Source organism: Molothrus ater, chromosome 22, assembly GCF_012460135.2.
Source record: "Molothrus ater isolate BHLD 08-10-18 breed brown headed cowbird chromosome 22, BPBGC_Mater_1.1, whole genome shotgun sequence".
NCBI lineage: Eukaryota > Metazoa > Chordata > Aves > Passeriformes > Icteridae > Molothrus > Molothrus ater.
In genome coordinates, this window is record NC_050499.2 from 6,228,835 (window position 1) to 6,247,961 (window position 19,127).

General features: G+C 64.9%; 3 protein-coding genes across 4 annotated transcripts; 2 read left to right on the forward strand and 1 right to left on the reverse strand.

Moving 5' to 3' along the window:
• The first annotated feature begins 1,179 nt into the window (after window positions 1–1,179).
• MFRP (membrane frizzled-related protein) lies at window positions 1,180–5,513 on the forward strand. Its single transcript, XM_036397487.1, has 13 exons — window positions 1,180–1,246; window positions 1,347–1,458; window positions 1,747–1,875; window positions 2,162–2,323; window positions 2,401–2,644; window positions 2,719–2,849; window positions 2,979–3,104; window positions 3,404–3,480; window positions 3,616–3,764; window positions 3,935–4,065; window positions 4,458–4,592; window positions 4,702–4,829; window positions 4,934–5,513. The coding sequence occupies exons 1-13, from the start codon at window positions 1,193–1,195 to the stop codon at window positions 5,156–5,158; spliced, it is 1,803 nt and encodes a 600-aa protein (XP_036253380.1). The 5' UTR covers window positions 1,180–1,192; the 3' UTR covers window positions 5,159–5,513.
• Window positions 5,514–6,893: 1,380 nt separating this feature from the next.
• C1QTNF5 (C1q and TNF related 5) lies at window positions 6,894–9,635 on the forward strand. 2 transcript variants are annotated; one of them, XM_036397491.1, is made up of 3 exons: window positions 6,894–7,032; window positions 8,141–8,369; window positions 8,879–9,635. In XM_036397491.1, the coding sequence occupies exons 2-3, from the start codon at window positions 8,156–8,158 to the stop codon at window positions 9,394–9,396; spliced, it is 732 nt and encodes a 243-aa protein (XP_036253384.1). In that variant the 5' UTR covers window positions 6,894–7,032; window positions 8,141–8,155; the 3' UTR covers window positions 9,397–9,635. The 2 variants fall into 2 exon arrangements, with proteins under 2 accessions (XP_036253384.1, XP_036253383.1); XM_036397490.1 differs by having other exon boundaries at window positions 6,913–7,000.
• A 3,869-nt stretch (window positions 9,636–13,504) lies between these two features.
• On the reverse strand, window positions 13,505–17,049 carry RNF26 (ring finger protein 26). Its single transcript, XM_036397625.1, has one exon. It carries the CDS (start codon window positions 17,006–17,008, stop codon window positions 15,668–15,670), a length of 1,341 nt encoding a protein of 446 aa, XP_036253518.1. The 5' UTR covers window positions 17,009–17,049; the 3' UTR covers window positions 13,505–15,667.
• Between the last annotated feature and the right edge of the window lie 2,078 nt (window positions 17,050–19,127).

Genomic DNA, 19,127 nt, shown 5'->3' on the forward strand with positions numbered 1-19,127 from the left:
CTTTAATTTATTCTCCTCCCCGTCCTGCCTTGCCTGAGGTGCAGCGGGAGGAGACACGGGCACCATCCCAGCCCTCGGGGCAGCTCCATCCAACCCACAGCCGGCCCTGCGGGCACGGGCTGAGCGCTGGCACCAGCATCCTGCCCAGCCTGGGGCATCCCAGCGGGGCTCAGGGAGGGCAGGATGGGAACGGGGGGGCTGCCCGCGGCGGGAGCTGGGCTGGGGCAGCGATGCTGCTTGGCAGGTGGCTTGTTTACTGTGTAAGCAAGACGGGTGGGAAGTGTCTCATACAAGGGAGACTCGTGCAGGAATAAACTTGAGCTTGAACAGGGCGTTGGGTGCGTGTGTTTTGTCTCCGGGTGCTCTGGCAGAGGGTGGACAGCCGCCACTGCTGGAGCCCCAGGAGCACCCATGGAGCAGAACCGCTCTGGGCTCGCCTGCAGCAGGGGAGATGTGGCTGCAGGTGGCAGAAGGAGCCTCTTCAACCCCACGGAGCTCCCCGGTGCCCACACTCGTCCCTCAAAAGCCCTGAACAATGGCTCCTTTCTCCCCTACTTAGGGACGGAGACGGGCATTAAGGGGCAGCAGGAATGCAGGTGGCAGGGCCCAGGCACCCAGCGAGGGCAGGAGGGACACGCTCAGCCCGGGGTCCCCAGCACGGCCCTTTCAGCGCTGCCCTGAGCAGAGAGGAGCTGCGGGCAGCTGCAAAGCCCAGGCGCCGTGCGGGGACCCCAGCAGCGGGGTCCCTGGGGATGGGCTCCCGGCAGGACGGGTGCGAGCACTCGTTCCCCTTTAAGACGCTGTTTCTCCGTGCCAGAGCCTGACCTCGGCATCCTCAGCTGAGCTGGATTAACGGGGCGAGGGGGAAGGGGCCTGCGGAGGGGACTGGGGCTGCCGCCGCCTCCCGGGGCTCCCCGCACTCCCGGCACGGCGGGCATGGCCCTCGGGTGGGCTCCGGCGCTGGGCTGCCGCCTGTAGAGCTGGCACTGCCACCTCCTCGGGTGGGCTCCGGCGCTGGGCTGCCGCCTGTAGAGCTGGCACTGCCACCTCCCCGCCCCACAGCGTGGAGCAGGGGCCCCCACGCCGCCCCGGAGCCCATGGGGACAGCTGGGGAGGAGCGGGCGGTGGGGCTGGGGGGCACAGGGCGCTGGGCAGGATTTTAGCCAGGCTGCTCCAGGAACCGCCCGCTGCCATGAAAGACTTCACCGAAATCACGCTTTGCCCCGAGGCTCTGGACGGCAGCAAGGTAGGGCTGGGGGTGTGGGTGCCGCTGATGGTCCCCTCGTGTCCCCGCTCGTGTCCCCCCGCGGGTCTCCAGGGTGCCACCCGCTCTCGCTGTCCCACAGACCGAATTCTGCAACCCCGTTTTTGAGGGCGAGGAGCCCCGGGCGGCACCGAGCGCGGAGCACCCGCCAGACAAGGATGGGACCGGCCCCGCACGGCGCCGGGACGGCCTCGGTACCAGCCTGGGGGTTTGTACACGGCCCCTGCCCATGGGGCTGCAGGAGCGGGGCTCTGGGGCTGCTTGGGGACACATCGGGGACGTGCCCAGCGAGGGCTGAGCCACCCTCGGTACCAGCCTGGGGGTTTGTACACAGCCCCGGCCCATGGGGCTGCAGGAGTAGGGTGCTGGGGCTATTTGGGGACACATCGGCACCGCGGGACGCGCCCAGCGAGGGCTGAGCCAGCCCTGCAGGGAGGTGGGGAATGGTTTAGCAGCGCTCTGCCCGCTGTTCTCGCCTCCAGGCCAGCAGCTCTGGGCACAGGTGGGCTGGAGGTACCGCGCCGACTGCAAGTTCACCTGGCTCTGCGTGGCTCTGATGAGCACCATCCTGCTCTTCCTCATCGCCCTCCTGCTCGGCATCGTCATCCACCGTGAGTGCCGAGCCGGGAGGTGGCTCTGGCTGGGGTGGGGGACACAGAACCGGCTCAGAGGGGGAGAGGGGCACCCAGAGCACGCCCCGGGTCTGCCCGCTGTGGGGAGAGGGTGGGATCTCCGTGTCCCCGGGATGTGTCCCATCGGTGTGAGATGCCCGGGCAGCTGCACACCTGTGGGTAGGGTGGGAGCACAGCACTGGGAGGGCTTCCTGAGCCCCTTCCCTGCACCGCAGCCGTCCCTCCCCGCTGGGGCTGAGCAATCCCCGCTCTTCCCTGGCCACAGAGCTGACGTCCCCACACCCACCTGGTGCCCCAGCCACGGCCCTGCCCGCCCGTGGCACTGCCACCACCGCCACAGCACCCATCCGAAGGGACCCCCCGGCCCCCAAAACCGCTGCCACCCCAACCGAGAGCCGGCTGCCCACGGCCCGCACAGCAGCACCGGGTAAGAGCCGAGCGGGGCAGCGTTTTGGGGTGGGGCTGCCCTGCTCCAGCTCATGCCCACGCTGTTGCCTCGTTCAGCCTGCGGAGGGACCCTGCGCGGCCCCGAGGGCTCCTTCAGCTCCCCCAACTATCCCGGCCCCTACCCCCCCAACGCCCTCTGCATCTGGCACATCGAGGTGGGCGCCGGCCTCGCCATCCAGCTGAGGATGGAGACGTTCAGCGTGGAGGGCACGGCCTCCTGCCTCTTCGACCGCCTGGAGCTCTACGAAGAGCAGGGCACCGCTGGCACTGCCCCTGCCCCAGCCCGGGGGAGCCCGACCAGGTAGGGCTCCTCACACCTGTGGAGCGTGGCAGTGTGGGGGCAGAGAGCGGTGCCAGCCCTTGCTGTGCCCCCAGGTTTTGTGGCAACGTGCCCCCCCCGACCTTCAACTCCAACTCGAACCGCCTGCGGGTCACCTTCGTGTCTGACAGCAGCGTGGGCGCCCAGGGCTTCAGCGCCCGCTACCGAGCCGTGCTCCCTGCAGAGAGTGAGTGCCCCGGCCCAGGGCACTGCCAGGGTCCCTCCCTGCTGGCAGGGAATGGGGAGAGCCAGCACAGGGAGGGGAGGGTGCCCGGCGGAACCCCCCGTCCAGCGAGGGTGTCTGTGCTGCGTGCAGAGAGCTGCGCCTGGGACGAGCACCTGTGCGACCGGGGGCTCTGCCTCCAGCTGGGCTTCGTGTGCGACGGCTTCCACGACTGCACGGACGGGAGCGACGAGGCCAACTGCAGCCTGAAACACAAAGGTGAGAGGGACAGACCCCCACCCGCAGCCCCCAGACCCCCCCAACCACAGCTCCCAGACCCCCCCCACCCACAGCTCCCAGACCCCCACCCGCAGCCCCCAGACCCCCACCTGCAGCTCCCAGACCCCCACCCGCCACCCCCAGACCCTCACCCAGCCCCAGCCCCCCACCCGCAGCCTCCAGACCCCCACCCACAGCCCCCGGCCCCCGCGGCACCAGGGATGGGTGGGAGAGGGAGATGGAAGGAAGGGAGACGGGCAGGGGGAAATCTCTTTGTGTGTGTGCGTGTGTCCCTCCAGAATGTGGGGGGCCGCTGACGGCCTTGGAGGGGCACTTGTCCACCCCGAACCACCCGCAGCCATACCCACACCAGCAGGTGAGAGAAGGGGCGCTGTGGGAGCGCGGTGAGGGTGAGGCTGGGCAGGGAGGAAGGCAGCCCCGGCCCCAGGGAGAGCTGGGGGTGCCCCTGCCCAGCTTCACGGGTGTTGCCGGCTGCCCCCCCGCCCCGCAGCTGTGCCTCTGGCAGATCTCGGTGCCCCTGGGCCACGTCATCGACCTGCACTTCCACAACTTCAGCCTGGAGTCGCACGAGGACTGCAGCTTCGACTTCGTGGAGGTGCACGACAGCGCGGGCACGGGCACTGCCAGCCTCATGGGCAGGTACCCGACACCCCCAGTCCTGCTGTGCCACCCTGGTGACACTGGGGCCGTGCCTCGCCCGGGGAAACTGAGGCACGGGGCTGGCTGGTGGGGAGGAGCCACCGGAAGGCAGGGGCTGGGGAGGTGCTGGTCAGCCCCCTGAGCCCATCTCTTGTCCCGTGACCTCGCAGGTTCTGTGGCCACCAGCTGCCACCCGCCCTGACCTCCTCGCGGCACGTCATGACCGTGCTCTTCGTGGCAGACGAGGGAGTTGCAGATGAGGGGTTCTTTGCCACCTACCAAGCCCGCAATGCCACAGAGAGTAGGTAGCCAAGTGGGGGCAGAGGCTGCTCAGGGTGGGTGGTGCCACCTCCATCTTTGGGGGGCTTCAAGGCCAGGCTGGATAAAAACCTGGGAAAAACAGCTCTTGTTCCACAGCTGGCCCTGCTTGGAGCAAAGGGCCCCCAGGGCCCCTTCTCACCTTGTTTCTCACCTGGTTTATCCTATAACATCACAGCAGTGGGGTTGGCACCTGGAAGGGCTCACCTGCACAGAGGTGTGATCCATGACCCCAGGGCTGCCCCCAAATACCCCAGGGAATTTGGGATCTCCCTACGCTGGATCTGCCAGATCCCCTGGCCAGTGAGCAAGACAGGGGTGGTCAGCATGGGAGCAGAGTGGCTCCCAGCCCTGCCCTGCCCTCTCCCCTTGCAGAGACCTGCAGCCCCGCAGAGTTTTCCTGTGGGAATGGCGAGTGCCGGGCGCTGGAGTCTGTGTGTGACGGCTGGCACGACTGCCCCGATGGCACCGACGAGCTGAACTGCACCGGGGTGTCCTACCCGGCCTTCGGTGAGTGCCAGCACCCCTGGGTGCCCCGCTCAGCACCCAGCCCGCCCTGAGCCCAGCTGGCACAGCCGGTGGGCAGCCTGCGCTGGCACAACCCCTCTCCCTGCGGCAGGGTCTGTCTGCGAGCCCGTGGAGGTGGAGATGTGCCTGGGGCTGGGCTACAACGCCACCTCCTTCCCCAACATCTGGCTGGCCATCCCGGACCAGGAGGGAGCCGCCGAGGTGCTGCAGGACTACCAGGTGAGCTGGCCGGGGGCTGTCCCCACACTGCCGCGCTCCGCAGGTGTGAGAGCTGCCCTCACCTGGTGCGCCGGCCTCACACCGCTGTCCCCGCTGTCCCGCAGACGCTGATGGAGCTGGCGTGTTATCAGCACCTCCGCCTGCTCATCTGCAGCCTCTTCGTGCCCAAGTGCACCCCAGACGGGGGCGTGCTGCAGCCCTGCCGCGCCGTGTGCCTGGCGGCGGAGCTGCGCTGCCAGCAGTCCCTCGGCCTCCTCGGCATCCTCTGGCCCATCAACTGCAACATCCTGCCCGACTCCAGCGACCCCGTGGAGTGCTTCCAGCCCTGAGCCGGCCGGAGGAGAGCAGCAGGGGCTGAAGCCACCCTCCCCACCCCAAATGTCCCTCCTGTGCTCTTCCTGAGTAAATACCCAGCTGTTGGGTGGCCCCTCAGCTGCTCTGGGCTCAGCCCCTGTGCCCAGTGCTTGGCTTGGTGCCTGGATGCCACAGGCTTGCCCACAGCTCCATCTCCCTATCATATCCCACAGGGAAAGGCTTGTGCTGGAGGGGCAGGAGGGAAAGGGTTAATGCTCCCCAAACGGAGCAAGGCTGGGCAGAGGTGAGCCAGGCTGCAGGGACAGGAGCCCAGGGCTGCCCGTGTCCCACAGCCCCAAAGCCAGCAGAATAAAACAGCGTGAGCAGCTGACAAACCCAAAGCAGCAGGTGACTCATTTGGGGTCTGTGTGTGGGTGCTGCCAGATCCTGGGGAAACTGAGGAATGGCTGGAGGGAGGGAAGCCAGGGATGGGGTGGGGGATCTGAGCAGGGATGGAGGGGCACAGGGGACACTGCAGGGGACAGTGGGCAGCTGGCTGTGCCCTCACTGGGCTGGGGGCTTGCAGGGTCCCAGGGAGATGGATGGGCCTCAGAGGGGTCCACTTGGTGGCCCCATGGTGCAGGGAGGGGATCCTGTGCCATCAAGAGTGGTGGCCTTGCTGGCTGTGCTGGCTCTGCTGGCTGAAGGCCACCCTGGTGGCCACAAGCCTGGCAACACCCATGGCCACAAACCAGCGTCCAGCTGGCCAAAAAAACAATCCCTTCACACCTTGGGGGAGAGGAGAGAGGTGGCTCCCTGCCACCAGCCAGCCTGCCCGTGGGTGTCCAGGCATGGAAGGAGCACTTGGCAACGTCCCCAGCTCCACTGCAGGCTCTGGCACGGGGAGGAGAGAGCCAGCAATGCCATCGTGCTTCCCACTGCCCTGAGCACGTGGAGAAAGCCCCAGCCTGGCTGGGGTCGCTGGGCTCAGGACCCACTTGTGCCAGTACCGCTCTGCTCCTGTGCCCAGCACGGACCTGGCACTCCCACCCAGCCCGGGGGGTTTGAGCCCACCCAGCTCCTTCTCTCCCTGCATGTCCCAGCTGCTGCTGGGCACAGGGACGTCCCCAGCCACAGGCCCGCCCCTGTGGCCAGCGTGTGACCGTGTCCCTTGGACGCACTCGGCGCTGGAACGAGTTAAAGGCAGGCTGGGAGTGCCTCGAAAGCTTCGCCGCGCGCTCGGCGGTCCCTGGGGCCGGCCCTGCCTCCTGGCACGGGCACAGACGGCTCTGCCTGCCCTTCCACCTGCTCTGCACGCTCAGCCCAACGTGCTGGGACTGCCCAGATGGATCCTGCAGCTTCCCCTGCGTGCTCCCAGGGCTGGCACTGCCGGGCACGGTGTGTTCTGCCATGCCTTGGCCTCAGCTCTGCTGCCAGTCAGGGCACCCTCACACCCTGAGAGCTCCCTCTTCTTTCTGCCACTCCATCTCTCTCTGCCTCGCTGGATTTCCCCCCTTCAGCTTTTATCTTGTTTCCTTTCCCTCTGCTGCCTGTTTTCCTTGTTTTGCCCCCCTCCACCCGGCTGCCCAGCCGTGTCCAGCTGAGGTGGTGCCCAGCCTGTGCCTCCTCTCCCTCAGCCGGGCTGTTTGCAGCGCTCTCCCTTCCCCCTGCTTACAGCACTTCCGACATCACGGGATTATTTTTCTTTTTCCCCTTGTCTTGTAGCTTTTGGCTCCCAAGGCCCTTGATTTCCTTTGGAGTTTGGGAGGAGAGACGTGGGGAGGAGGGGGGGGTGGAGAGGCTGCCTCTCTTAGGGCCTTCGTCAGAGCCAAGTGGCCAGGAAGAGCCTCAGCCCTTCCACAGCGGTGAGCAGCGAGGTGAGGTCCTGGACTGGAGCCGCGGGATCACAGTGAGTGGGGACACCCAGCCGGGGGCAGCTGGGACTCCCTGCCTTCCTGCCTCCGGCGCCTGGGCGGAGGAGAGACGCTTTTCTCCTCCTTTTCTCCTCCTTTTCCTCTTTGTTGCCGTCGTGGAGGGGGAAGAGAGCAGCTTTTCTGGGTCAAGGCCACGGGGATGGGGCCAGCTCTGGCCCTGGGGCTCAGCCCTCGTCGTGCTGCTGTGGGAAGGGCTGGGGGCAGCCCGGGCAGGGGGGTGGTCCCGGTAGGAGGGTGGTCCCGGGGATGCTGCAGCCGGCCGGGGGTGGAGCAGAGCCGCCGGCAGCCGGGATGGTGCCAAGGGCAGGGCCAGACACGGCCCCGCGTTCCCCGAGCTGCCGCCCCACCACACACCCCCCCCCCGAGACAACAACCCTGCCCCAGGCACGCTCACAGCTCTCCAGATGCCAGCCCTAAATCCCCCTGCCCGTTGCCCCATAGCTGGGCATGATGGGGCAGTGCCCACCCCAAAGAGCCCCCAGCCACACACACAAAGGCGCTGCCACAGCCCTGGCCCTAAATCCAGACCCCACACACGTCCTGAGCTGCCCCGGGCTGCAGGAGGCTGTGGTGGCACATGGGCCATGGGGTGCTGTGGTGGCACACAGGCCATGGGGATGCTGTGGTGGCACATGTGGGGATGCTGTGGTGGCACATGGGCCGTGGGGATGCTGTGGTGGCACATGTGGGGATGCTGTGGTGGCACATGGGCCGTGGGGATGCTGTGGTGGCACACAGGCCGTGGGGATGCTGTGGTGGCACATGGGCCATGGGGATGCTGTGGTGGCACATGTGGGGATGCTGTGGTGGGACACAGGCCATGGGGATGCTGTGGTGGGACTTGGGCCATGGGGAGGCTGTGGTGGCACACAGGCCGTGGGGATGCTGTGGTGGCACATGGGCCATGGGGATGCTGTGGCAGGTGCAGGCAGCACTGGGGCCTCGCTGAAGGGAGCAGCCCAAAAGGTAATGGGGAAAAAGGGGGGGAATGTCCCCTGCTGACCCCCCACATTCCCTGCCAAGCAGTCCCAACCCTCCTCGCTGTGGTCCCCAGAGCTGTGATCCTTCTCTGCCCCCCTCCAGCCCCTCCAGGACAAGATGAAGCAGCTCTTCCTCCTCTTCCTCCTCGGGCTCATCAGCAGGTCCTTGCAGATCGAAGACAACAAGATCCCTGGGCTGTGCTCAGGGCAGCCGGGCATCCCAGGGACCCCGGGCCTGCACGGGGGGCAGGGTTTGCCAGGCAGAGACGGACGAGACGGCCGGGATGGAGCCATGGGCATGCCAGGGGAGAAGGGTGACATGGGCCCTCCTGGTAAGAAAGGAGAGATCCCATCTGGGGAGGGGGATTTGCCATTCCCTGCCCGTGGGGAACACCCCATGCCAGGGAGTAAGTGCTGCATGCTGGCACAAATTGCCAAACGGAGAATGAACCCTGCAGAAGCGCCCCTGCCATGCCACCGCCACCCCTTGGCCCTGCCTGTGGTGCCCCCGTGTTCTGTAAAACCAGCAGCTCCTTGTCACTGGGGAAGCTGCATTGTCCCCATCCCCAATGCCACCCCTCTCTCCCAGCCCTGCTTTAGGAGGGACCACCATCATCCCTGCCCTGGCTCCTGGGCTGGGCTTTCCCCCAACCTGTGAGGGTTTCTCCAACGATTTGTTGATGCTGAGTTAATCAACGCCCCCAGCCCTCCCCGCTCGTGCTGCTCCCCCATGCGGTGCCCTGCTGTGGCAGGGAATTGCTGTAATTGGGACTGGGCAGGAGGGGTGGAGGAGCTGTGCTGGTGACTCCGAGGTGACCCTGTCCCCCTCTGCCTGCCCCAGGCGTGCCGGGTCCCCGCGGGGAGGTGGGCAGCCCCGGCGTGGACGGGCTGCACGGTGAGAAGGGAGCTCAGGGCGAGTGCGCCGTTGCTCCTCGCTCCGCCTTCAGCGCCAAGCGCTCCGAGTCCCGCAGCCCTCCCCTGGCCGACCAGCCCATCCTCTTCGACGTGGTGCTCATCAACGAGCAGGGCCACTACGACCCGGCCACGGGCAAGTTCACCTGCGAGGTGCCCGGCCTTTATTACTTCGCCGTGCACGCCACCGTGTACCGCACCAGCCTGCAGTTCGACATCATCAAGAACGGCCACTCCATCGCCTCCTTCTTCCAGTACTACGGCAACTGGCCCAAGCCCGCCTCGCTCTCGGGGGGCACCCTGGTCCGCCTGGAGCCCGAGGACGAGGTGTGGGTGCAGGTGGGCGTGGGGGACTACATCGGCTTCTACGCCAGCGTCAAGACGGACAGCACCTTCACCGGCTTCCTCGTCTACTCCTACTGGCAAAACTCCGCCGTGTTCGCCTGAGCTCACCCTCGGCTGCGGGTGCGGCCCTTCCCGGAGAGCGGGACCCCTGCCCTGCTCGGGGCGCAGGAACGCTCCCTGTGCCAGGGCGGGGATGGCGGAACACCCCTGGAGCAGCGCTGGGGCAGAGCTCGCTGTTATTTCGGGCACCCCCAGGGCAGGGCAAGCCGGGCTGAGCGGCCGGGGGCCCGGCCCGGGGGTGCTGCCCCATCCCTCCCCTCAATAAAGCGCTGCTCAGCTCCGCGTGTGCCGCCTGCCTGCTGCGCCCCGAGGGCCGAGGGGGCTCCGCAGCCCTGCCCGGGGGCTCCGGGCCGGGGCCACCGTGTCGGGATGTCCCCGCAGGGCCAGCGAGAGCCGCTAGATGGTGGCATCGGCGTCCTTGAGTGGCGAGCGCAGCGCTGTGACCGCCCCCGGCACCTCCCGAGGCTCGGGAGCACCGCCGGGGTCCCCCCGAGGACCGAGTCCCGGCCGATCGAGGGTCCCCATGCTGTCCGGGCCACCCCGGGGGGAGCGGATTGCCCGGGGCGAGCAGAGCCACGGCTCCGGGGGTGGCCCTCGGTCCCCGACGGGGCTGGCGGAGCCCCCCGCGCCCGCCCCCCGCCCCAGTGCGAAAGCGGTGACCCGCCGCTGGGAAAGGTCGCTATTTTTAGCAGGGGAATGAAGAGCTTCCTCATTCCTTGCCCAAAATAGGTCCCTGAGGGGACCAGCCGGGGAGGGGGCTCTTGGCCAGCGGCCGAACCCCTTAATGGGCTTGGGACGCTGCCCTGCCCGGCTGTAGGGCGCCAGCTGGGACCGGCCCTTCCCAGCCCAGGAACCGGGAACACAGCCGGACAGCCACCCCTGCCCTGCCCTGCCCCGGATCCCCATTGTCCCCCGTGTGTGCCGGACGGACCCCCAGGAGGGCAGCTGTGCCCGTCAGGATGGGCAAACCCCGTGTCCCTGCTCACCAGGGGCTGCAGCAGCTGGCACCGGCTGTGGGGACACCGTGTGCCGCCCCGTGCCACCCCAAAGGCACCCCCACCCTGGCACTGAGGACCACGGGCACATCACTGCAGCCTGCCCGGGCCACCCCCGGCCCGTGGGGACCTGTGGAGGCGCTGGGTGTCCCTTTTGGGGGGCAGGGGGACTCTGCTGCAGGGCAGCCCCGGGGCCGGGTTGCAGCAGAAGTCTCTGTTTGGGCTGGAGATGGCTTTTTCTGCAAGCAGAGCTGCTCGGGGGGCAAACAACGCCGCAGAGCAGATCGATGGCTGTTCTGGGAGGAGGAAAGGGAATTCTCTGGACGAGGTGGGTGGGGGCTGGGAGCATTCCCTGGTCCCTGTCACGGTGTGGGGGAGAAGGCTCAGCACAGGCAGCCACAGCAGTTCCTGGGCTCTGCTGCCTTTGGGATGCTCTTGGCTGTGTGGACACTTAGTCTGGGGTCAGGGGGACCCCCTGTGAGAATGTGAGGGTGTCTGCTGCTGCCTAGGGAGGATGAGGATGAGGAAAAGGAAAAGGAAGCCACAGGAGACTTTGACAAGCTCCTAGTAAGCTCCAGGTGCTTTTGATGAGCTCTGCCAGCTTCCCCGAGTTAGGAGAGCTTGGAGACCCCGTCCCAGCAGAGCCCAGGCTAGGGAGGGGCCAGCAGCCCTCAGCCAGGCTAAGAGAGGAGCCTATATAAGAGCCAGGCTGAGGCCTCAGGTGCTGAGTGCAGCTTACAGAGGCAGCAGTTGGATTGTTTTGTTTCTTTTGAGGTTTTTGTGGTTGCTTTGTGGGTTTTTAGGAACAAAAATAAACGTCAGCACCTCTTTGCAGAGCAGCACTCGTGTCCTTGGCAGTCCAAGGTCACCTGAGGAGGTCAGCAGGCACCAGAGATTAAAGAGATCCATAGGATCGTGTCTGAGACCCTACAGCTGCACATGGGAACGCCCCAGTGGTGAAGGGTGGCCTGGTGGCTCCTGGCAGCAGCAGGATGGCTCCTGCTCCCCCCAAAAGTTTGGTTATGGCCCAGGTTCAGAGGCCTAATCGCTGCCGAGGTGCAGGGAACACTCTCAGGCATCTTCAGGACTGCTGAGCTGGTAAGGAGCCCCTTAACCTGGGAATGGCAGGGGAGGGACAATCCTTGCTCACGTGGGGGTGGGCTGGGCAAGAAAAGGACCAAAAAAAGGCTCAGGAGAGCAGACACGGCTCCTTCAGGGATGTCCTTGGGTTAGTCCCATGTCCTGGAGAGGTGTCCAGGAGGATGAAGGGTCAGCTCCCCCAAACTCAGGCCCATCCCTACGAGCAGGGGTGCGAGGTGCTGATCAAACCCCGCCATGGGCTGCTCAGAGAGGCAGGAGAGCCTCCCCCCATGGAGACATTGGGAACCCTGCTGTCCCCAGACCCGAGCACGCTGCTCTGGGCTGGTGTCCCCAGCAGCCTCAGCCCCTCCGTGTCGCCTGCGAGGCACCGGGGTCGCTGCTGAGCCCGGGCAGCTGCTGGGGCTCCCTGTGCTGGATCAATAATGAGAGCCCAGGCTGGTTCCCACAGCATCCCAAAGGCTCCCCGTGGTTCTGCCGCTGATCCTCACCTGCTCCCTCCCTGCCGCCCGGGTATCATCCCCGCTCCCGCTGTGCCCATCTGCGCTCCCGGCTGTGCGTCCCCTCCCTGCTGGCAGGGGACCGTGCCTCCTGTCCCCAGGCTGTGCCGAGCCGCTCATTAGGGACGGGGAGCCGCAGCTGGGCTGACAAAGGGATTTCCCAGCGCCTGGGGGCTCCTGCTTTCAGCGGGCTGCCAGAACCCACCACCCCAGCGCTCCTAAACCGGGCTCACCCGGCAGCAGCACGCTCCTCCCTCCTTGGGGAAGGGTCTGGGCGCTTTGATGAGCTGAGAGCAGCCTGCTGGGCTGTGTGGGACCTCCCAAGCATGTTCAGGAGCAGGGAATTGCCCGAGGACTCCAAATCTTCTGTCCGGAGTGGCCCAGACCCGAAGTGCCAGGGCAGGCAGGGCTCACGGAGCTGGTCCATTAGCACGGAGCCGGTTGCATTTTCCTCCTGCAATTGCTGGCTGTTCGAGCAGAGATTGAGCCAAGCGTGTGCAGGATGGCTCCCGGGGGAGGGCTGTGTCCTGCACATCCTGTCCTCGCTGGGAAAGCTGGGCTGCAGTGGCCCGAGGTGGCCGAGCACCCTCCCCATCCCCTGCCGGGGCTGCCGGGCTGGGAGAGCCTGCCTGGGCAGGGTAGGGCAGACATTCCCCGGCTGATCCCACCTTCCTGCCCCCTCTGCAGCCTCCCCAGGGGCCCAGCCAGCCTCGGGTCACACCCTAGGAGCACGAGAAGTGCCTCAGTTCCCCACTTATCAGGTATCTGCCAGCACTGCCCTCCTCCCTGTGCCTGAGCAGGTATCTGCCTCTTTCTGGCCTCCCCTCTCTTGGTTTCCATCCTGATTGAAATGAGCCACTGATTGAAATGAGCCATCCTGATTGAAATGCCCTGCCAGGGCAGGGCAAGCCAGGACTCCTGGAGTCTCTGCCCATCAGGGTCCTGAGCCATTTTTCCAAACAATTTATGAGGATGCTGGGGAAGCAGAGAGTGCTTAAAAGCACAAAGCAACCTGCCAGGAGCTCAGATCCGAGCCAGGGAGCAGCTCCTTGTGCAGCAAATGCATCTGCTCAGGGTAACCCTGAGCCTGCCACAGCCTTTCTGCAAGGCAAGACCCAGCCCCCTGCTGCCTCCATCCCTGGGACAGTCTGAGGCCCCACAAATGTGCAGGAACAGGAAGGAACAGGCCCCAGCACGTTCCTGCCAGCCTGGAACACACTGGGAGCCCCAGCCCCTCCTCCCTGTCCCCTGGTGTGGTGTATCCACAACCATCTCCTCTCACCTGGGCTGGCAGAGCAGGAGCTGGGGGCTGCCAGCTCTGAGAAGCCCACCCAGAGTGGGTTTGGGCGTGAATTCATCTCCTGGGTGCTGGATTTTCCCCGGCTCCAGGGTATCCCACAGCACTGCTTTTCTGGGGGCAAACACCCCCGAGCCTGCAGGTGATGTTGACCCTTTGAGGGGAATGATGGGCTTTGCATGGAGCCCAGGGGTGAATGTAGGAGACACAAACACACATTCCCCCAAAAAACCCTTCCCAAGAACGAGGCAGAGCCCAGCTTTTGGTAAAGGAGATTTTAATCTGCTCAGTATCTAGTCCATAGTGCAAAGAGTTAAACTTAAGGCAAAGCCTTCTCTTATAAACAGCAAACAGGCCCTAAACAAACAAGCGTGACTGCTATAATAATAATAATAATATAAAAAAAAGGGGTTAAGGGAACAAACTGCACTTCTGGGGAGGTGTCCTTTCCCCCCAGCCTGTAACTCATGTAGGGAACCTTGCACCCCCTGATCCATGAGCTGGTCCCAAGGGAATGCTGCTGCCTGTGGAGCAGGGCCACAATCCCACCCCTGAGTGACTCCAGCTGCAGCTCCCTGACTCCCCTGCAAGTGCCTGGGACAAGGCAAAGCCTGGGTTCACACTCCTCTGGTGAGGGTTTGGCTGCTCCCAAGTGTTGGTGGCTGGAGAGAGGCAGCTGAACGAGGGAGGTGTGTGGGGAGGCACAGGGACAAGAGCTTGAGCAATGGGGAGCTTTGCATCTCGTTGGAGTGGAGTGGAAGCAGCTGAGAGCCCTTCTAACACCCTTTAGTGCTCAGGAGCCTGGCTGGGCCAGGAATCCTTCCAGCTCCCAGGAAATGTGGGAGCAAGCAGCCCTGGCAGTGCCTTTCTGAGCAAAGCCACTCAACAAGAGGATAGTTCCTTGCTAGAGCTCAGCTTTGCAGCTCAGAGGCATCTCCCAGCACAGCCTGGCCTCTCTGCTGCCTCTGTTTTGGCTTAAATTGCTAATCAAGAAGGAAAATAGAAGGAGAAGCATGCCAGCTGCCCTCAGGCTCTTGGCTTGCAGTCCAGAGTCAAGACTCTCTCCGGTCTGGCTCCAGCCAAAATTGGCTGTGGCGTGTGGCTGACCTCAGGCAAGCAGCTGGAAAAGGAAAAGCTTTTTAGTGCAAGGCCCTCTTGCAGCCCAGCAATTTCTTGGAATGGTGCTGGTTGCCCAAGCTGGGATGAGCCATCTCAGGCCTGCCCCAGCCAGGATGGGATGGACACCTTGGGCTCCAGGGGACACTTCTGAATGGAAGTAACGACATTGGTGACAAACAAGACAAAACAAAGGTACAGCCCTGCCCTAATCCCAGATATCCATGGTCCTGGTACTGCTCCACGCACACAACTGCAGATCCACAGCATGGATGTGCAGAAACTGTGCCTGGAGCTGGAATGTCTGTGAGCTCCCAAGAGTTTTGGGGTGCTCCCTCTTCTCCTAAAGAATTCCTCCCTCTAACCAGCCCGGCCTGGGAAGGAGCCAGCAAGCTCTGGAGTGACCCTCCCTGCTCCATGGCACTCTTAGCCTGAAAATGTGTGGGTTTTGGAGAGGATTCTCCAGCCTTGGCTCAAGTCTGGGCTGCTGCTGCTGCTGCCAGGGCTGCCTGGGGGGCCACTCCTCAGTTCCCCAAGCAGCAGCAGCAGCCCTGCAGGAGGAGTGATCCCTGCAGCCTCCCCGTGCAGGTAACCTGATGTGTGCTTGCTAGTCTTGCATAGGTGATGCGTGGAAGCAGCAGCAGCAGCACTGAGCTCTGCAGGGAGCCCGGGTCCATCACAGCTCCACGCTGTCCTGGCAAGAGAGATCCCTCAAAAAGCAAAGCCCTGGGGTGATGAAGTACCCCAAAATCCCTGTTCTCCAGCTGAGAGCCAGGCTCAGCAAACACTAAAAAACTCGAGTGTGCTCCTGGCTCTCCCTGGGCCTTGCAAACAGGGCACTCCTCCCTTTTCCCATGGAGCTCCTCCAGGCCTGGATGCAGCCTGCCAGGTAATTTTCTAGTGAGACCTTGGGAAAAAAATCTCCCTTGCCTTGCACCAGCCCCTGTGATTGCCAGGAGGGCACAGCCTGTAACCTTCCATCAGCTTTGGCTAGGAGGGACCAGAGCATTTTCCTGCGCTCTGCTTTGGATCTCAGGCTGCAGGCTCGAGGCAACAGCCCTGAAACAGCAAAAGTTGTCAACAAAAAAACAGGTAACTCTTCCAGCCCGCTGCAGAGATCAGTATTGTGCTTGCTAGCAAGAGCTACAACCTAGTTAGGCAGCAAATGTGACCAGCAGACACCCCACAGCGTTCTGCCCTTCCAGCACCATCCACAGTTCTTTGGAAGCTGCTCAAGGCAGCCCTGGGAAGTGCACACAGGGGTGTCCTTGACCTCCTGGGAAAAACAGCCCAAGCCCCCCCTGGGCTCACAGGTAGACGTTGAGGGTCTGCAGGATGACCTGGCGGCACAGGGGGCAGTTGCGCTGGTAGATGTCCTGCTGCAGGAGCACCTCTGTGCACTCCTGGCACAGGCACAGGTGCCTGCAGGGCAGCAGCAGGACCGTCTTGGTCTGGTCCTGGCAGATGACACATTTCTTACGCTCCTCTTGTTCTTTCAGCAGCACCCAGGGGTCGTCGTCCGGGGCTCCTTCGGCGTTCAGCCGCTGCTTCCTCGGGGATTTCCACCAGGACGTGCTTGGCTCCTCCCTGGATGTCTGGGGACGCTGCCCTGCCCCAGCACGGCTCAGAGCAGGCCTTGGCTGCGGCCCCTGCTCTGCATCCAGCTGCTCCTCCAGCCCGGCCAGCAGCTGGCCCAGGGTCACCCTGTCGGCGGCCGGGGCTCTGGGGGCACCCACGGCGCGTCGCTGGTCGCTGCCCTGGTTCACCATCCTCCCTCCCTGGCTCCAGTTGGTCACCTGCTGGATCCAGTCCACCAGCCTGCGCCAGGGCTGGGAGGTGACGGCCACTCCCAGGGTGAGCACGGCCACCTGGTAGAGCCGCCAGACGTCCCTGTGCAGGCGGCGCAGGGAGGGCAGCGTGTGCAGGTAGCCCAGCAGGTATCCCGTCAGCGTCCACAGCAGCCCGGGGTTGAAGGCGAAGGCGCTGACCAGCACGATGAGCAGCAGCAAGCCCAGGCCGTAGACGTTGACGAAGAAGACGCTGATGAAGAGCTCGGTGGCAGAGCAGAGCAGCTCGAAGGCCATCTGGCAGGGCGACCACAGCAGGATGGACACGGCGATGGCTCCGCTGGACACGTGCGCCAGGAAGGCGGCCAGCAGCTCGGCCAGCCTAACCACGGGCCCGGCCAGCGAGTCCCAGAGGGCGGCGAGCAGCGTGAAGAGGTTCTGCGTGCCGATGAGACACACGTTCACCAGGCTGTTGGCCAGGTACATCAGCAGGCTGGAGCCGATGGCCAGCGCCTCGCACAGCTGCCGGCCCAGCGCCTGCCCGCAGCCCAGCACGGCGCCCAGCCCGCGCTGCGCCAGCTCCCGGCCCCGCAGCGCCAGGTGAGACGCCAGGTGAGACACCAGGTGCCCGGCCGCCCGCATGCCCTCCATGGCCCCGTAGCAGCCGCGCACCAGCACCAGCGCATCCCAGCACGCCACCGCCGCGGCGGCCGCGGCCGCGGGCAGGCTGGAGGCCGCGGCCAGCAGCCACAGCAGCGCGGACACCAGCGAGGACACCAGGAAGAAGTTGAGGTCGAGCACCAGCAGCAGCAGGTCGAGCAGCAGGCGCAGCCCGCGGAGCAGCGCGAACAGCACGTCCATGGTCCCCGCGGGGCCGTACGGCAGCTCAGCCGCGGGGCCCCTCCGCCATGGGCGCAGCCATCTTGGCACCCGCCGCCGTGCGCCCCGCGGCCAATCAGCGGCGGGGGCTCCGCCCGGACTCGCTGCTCATTGGTCGATTCGCAGGATGCGGCGGGGGCGCGGCGGGGGCGCGGCTTCCAGCAGAGGCCACGCCCACTACGGTGATTTAAAGGGCCAGCAGCGCCCGTTAGCCCGGAGCGTTCACCGCGAGCCACATCGGTTTTTGCAGTGTTTTAACTGCGGAATGAACACTGTTCATGCAATTCCTGATCTCTTTGTGAATCTGCCCGACTACTTCATAAAGAGGAAAAGCTCATGGCACAGGGACGCTTTCCAATATTCAGGATTGATCCAAGCCCAATCCAACCTGGCCTTGGACACTCCCAGGGATGGGGCAACCACAGCTTCCCTGAGCAAGCTGTGCCAGTACATAAAGAGGAAAAGCTCATAGCACACGGATACTTTCCAATACCCCAGTCTGATCCAAGCTCAGTCCAGCCTGGCCTTGGGCACTCCTAGGGATGGGGCAGCCGCAGCTTCCCTGGGCAAACTCTGCCAGGACCTCCCACCCTCGCAGGGAGGAATTTCTTCCCAATATCCCACATAACCCTGCCCCCTGTTAGTGGGAAGCCGTTCCCCCTTGTCCCACCACTCCCAGAGGAGGGCACAGGGATGCTCAGGAGATGCAGCAGCTCTGCTCTGGAGACAGGCTGGGAGAGCTGGGGGTGTCCAGCTTGGGGAAGAGAAGGAGCAGGAGACCTTGGAGCCCCTTCCAGTGCCTAAAGGAGCTCCAGGAGACCTGGAGAAGGAGTTTGCACAAGGGATGGAGTGATGGGATGGGGTTCAGGAGCCAGGACAGAGCAGGCACAGTGCAGGGATGGGCAGGGCTTGATATCAGCCCCCAAAGCTGGTTCCAAACAGCACAGGGGGATCCCACCACCCGCAGTGGCCATGCATGAGTGGGGTTTGTGCCAGCCTGAGCCCTGGCACAGGGAAGCTCTGCACTTGCCAGCAGGATCCCCTGGGCCTGTTTGGGACAGAGTCAGCCCAGGGTCACCCGGCCAAGCAGTTTCCTGCAGGAGGTTTGAACATAAAGCCATGGCCATGGCTCACACCAAGGTTACAGCCCTGGAGCAGGTCCTGCCCTCCCTGCTGGACCCCAGCCAGGGCGTGGGGCTGTCAAAGCCTTGGCTCTGCCGTGCCCCAGGGGACGGTCCAGCCCTGCTGCCCTGAAGGCGATGACAAGTTCAGGAAAATGCAGCCCTGAAGCCCAAGGCTTTTTAAGGAAGGAGAGGGCGAGTGCAGTGCCTGATGACCCACGGGAAAGCCATGTGCAGCCCAGGAGGCTCCGGCCAGCGCGGGGCCGAGGGGGGAAGCACCACAGCCCGGGCAGCGAGGCACCAGCCCCGAGGGAGCCGGGGCCACCTTCCTGCAGGTGGCTCCCTGAGCAGGGCGGGGTCCGGTGTCTGTCTGTCCGTGCCCGGGCTCTGTCGTGCTGTCTGGCGCTGTGGCTCCGAGGCAGCGCTGCTGCATCCCCAGGGAGCGCACGCCAGTGACGGAGTCAGGATGCTTTCAGCATTTATGGTAATGTTTGGGTTTCTCATCGCTTTCCCAAACAGGAGAAGGGAAAAGAGAGCCGAGCCAAGGGCTGGGCGTGCTCCGCTCATTCCCTGCCTCCGGCTGTGCACCTGCCTCGCCCTCCCCGCTCCCGGTGCCCGCCCGTGCCCTGCCGTGCCCGGGGCACCCTGGTGGGCTCCCACCGCCGGGCCGGGGGGCAGCGGCTGCAGCGTTCAGGGGTCGTGGCTCCACGGCAGGGCTGCTCTGTGCTCCGTGGGATGCAGGGGAGCTCTGCCCGCTCTCATTCCGGTGGGATGTCCAGCCCCAGGGCGTCCCGACCTGCAGGAGAGAGGCGCAGGGGGCTGGGACAGTGATTCGGCTGGAGCAGAGAGGGGAAACCTTTGGATGGAAACCCTTCCCGGGGCTCCGCGGGGACACAGAGCTGCCCACCGAGGTGCCTGGCAGCCAGGCTGGGGTGGGACCCCTCCTCACAAGGACAGTCCCCGGCTGCTGATGCACTCGC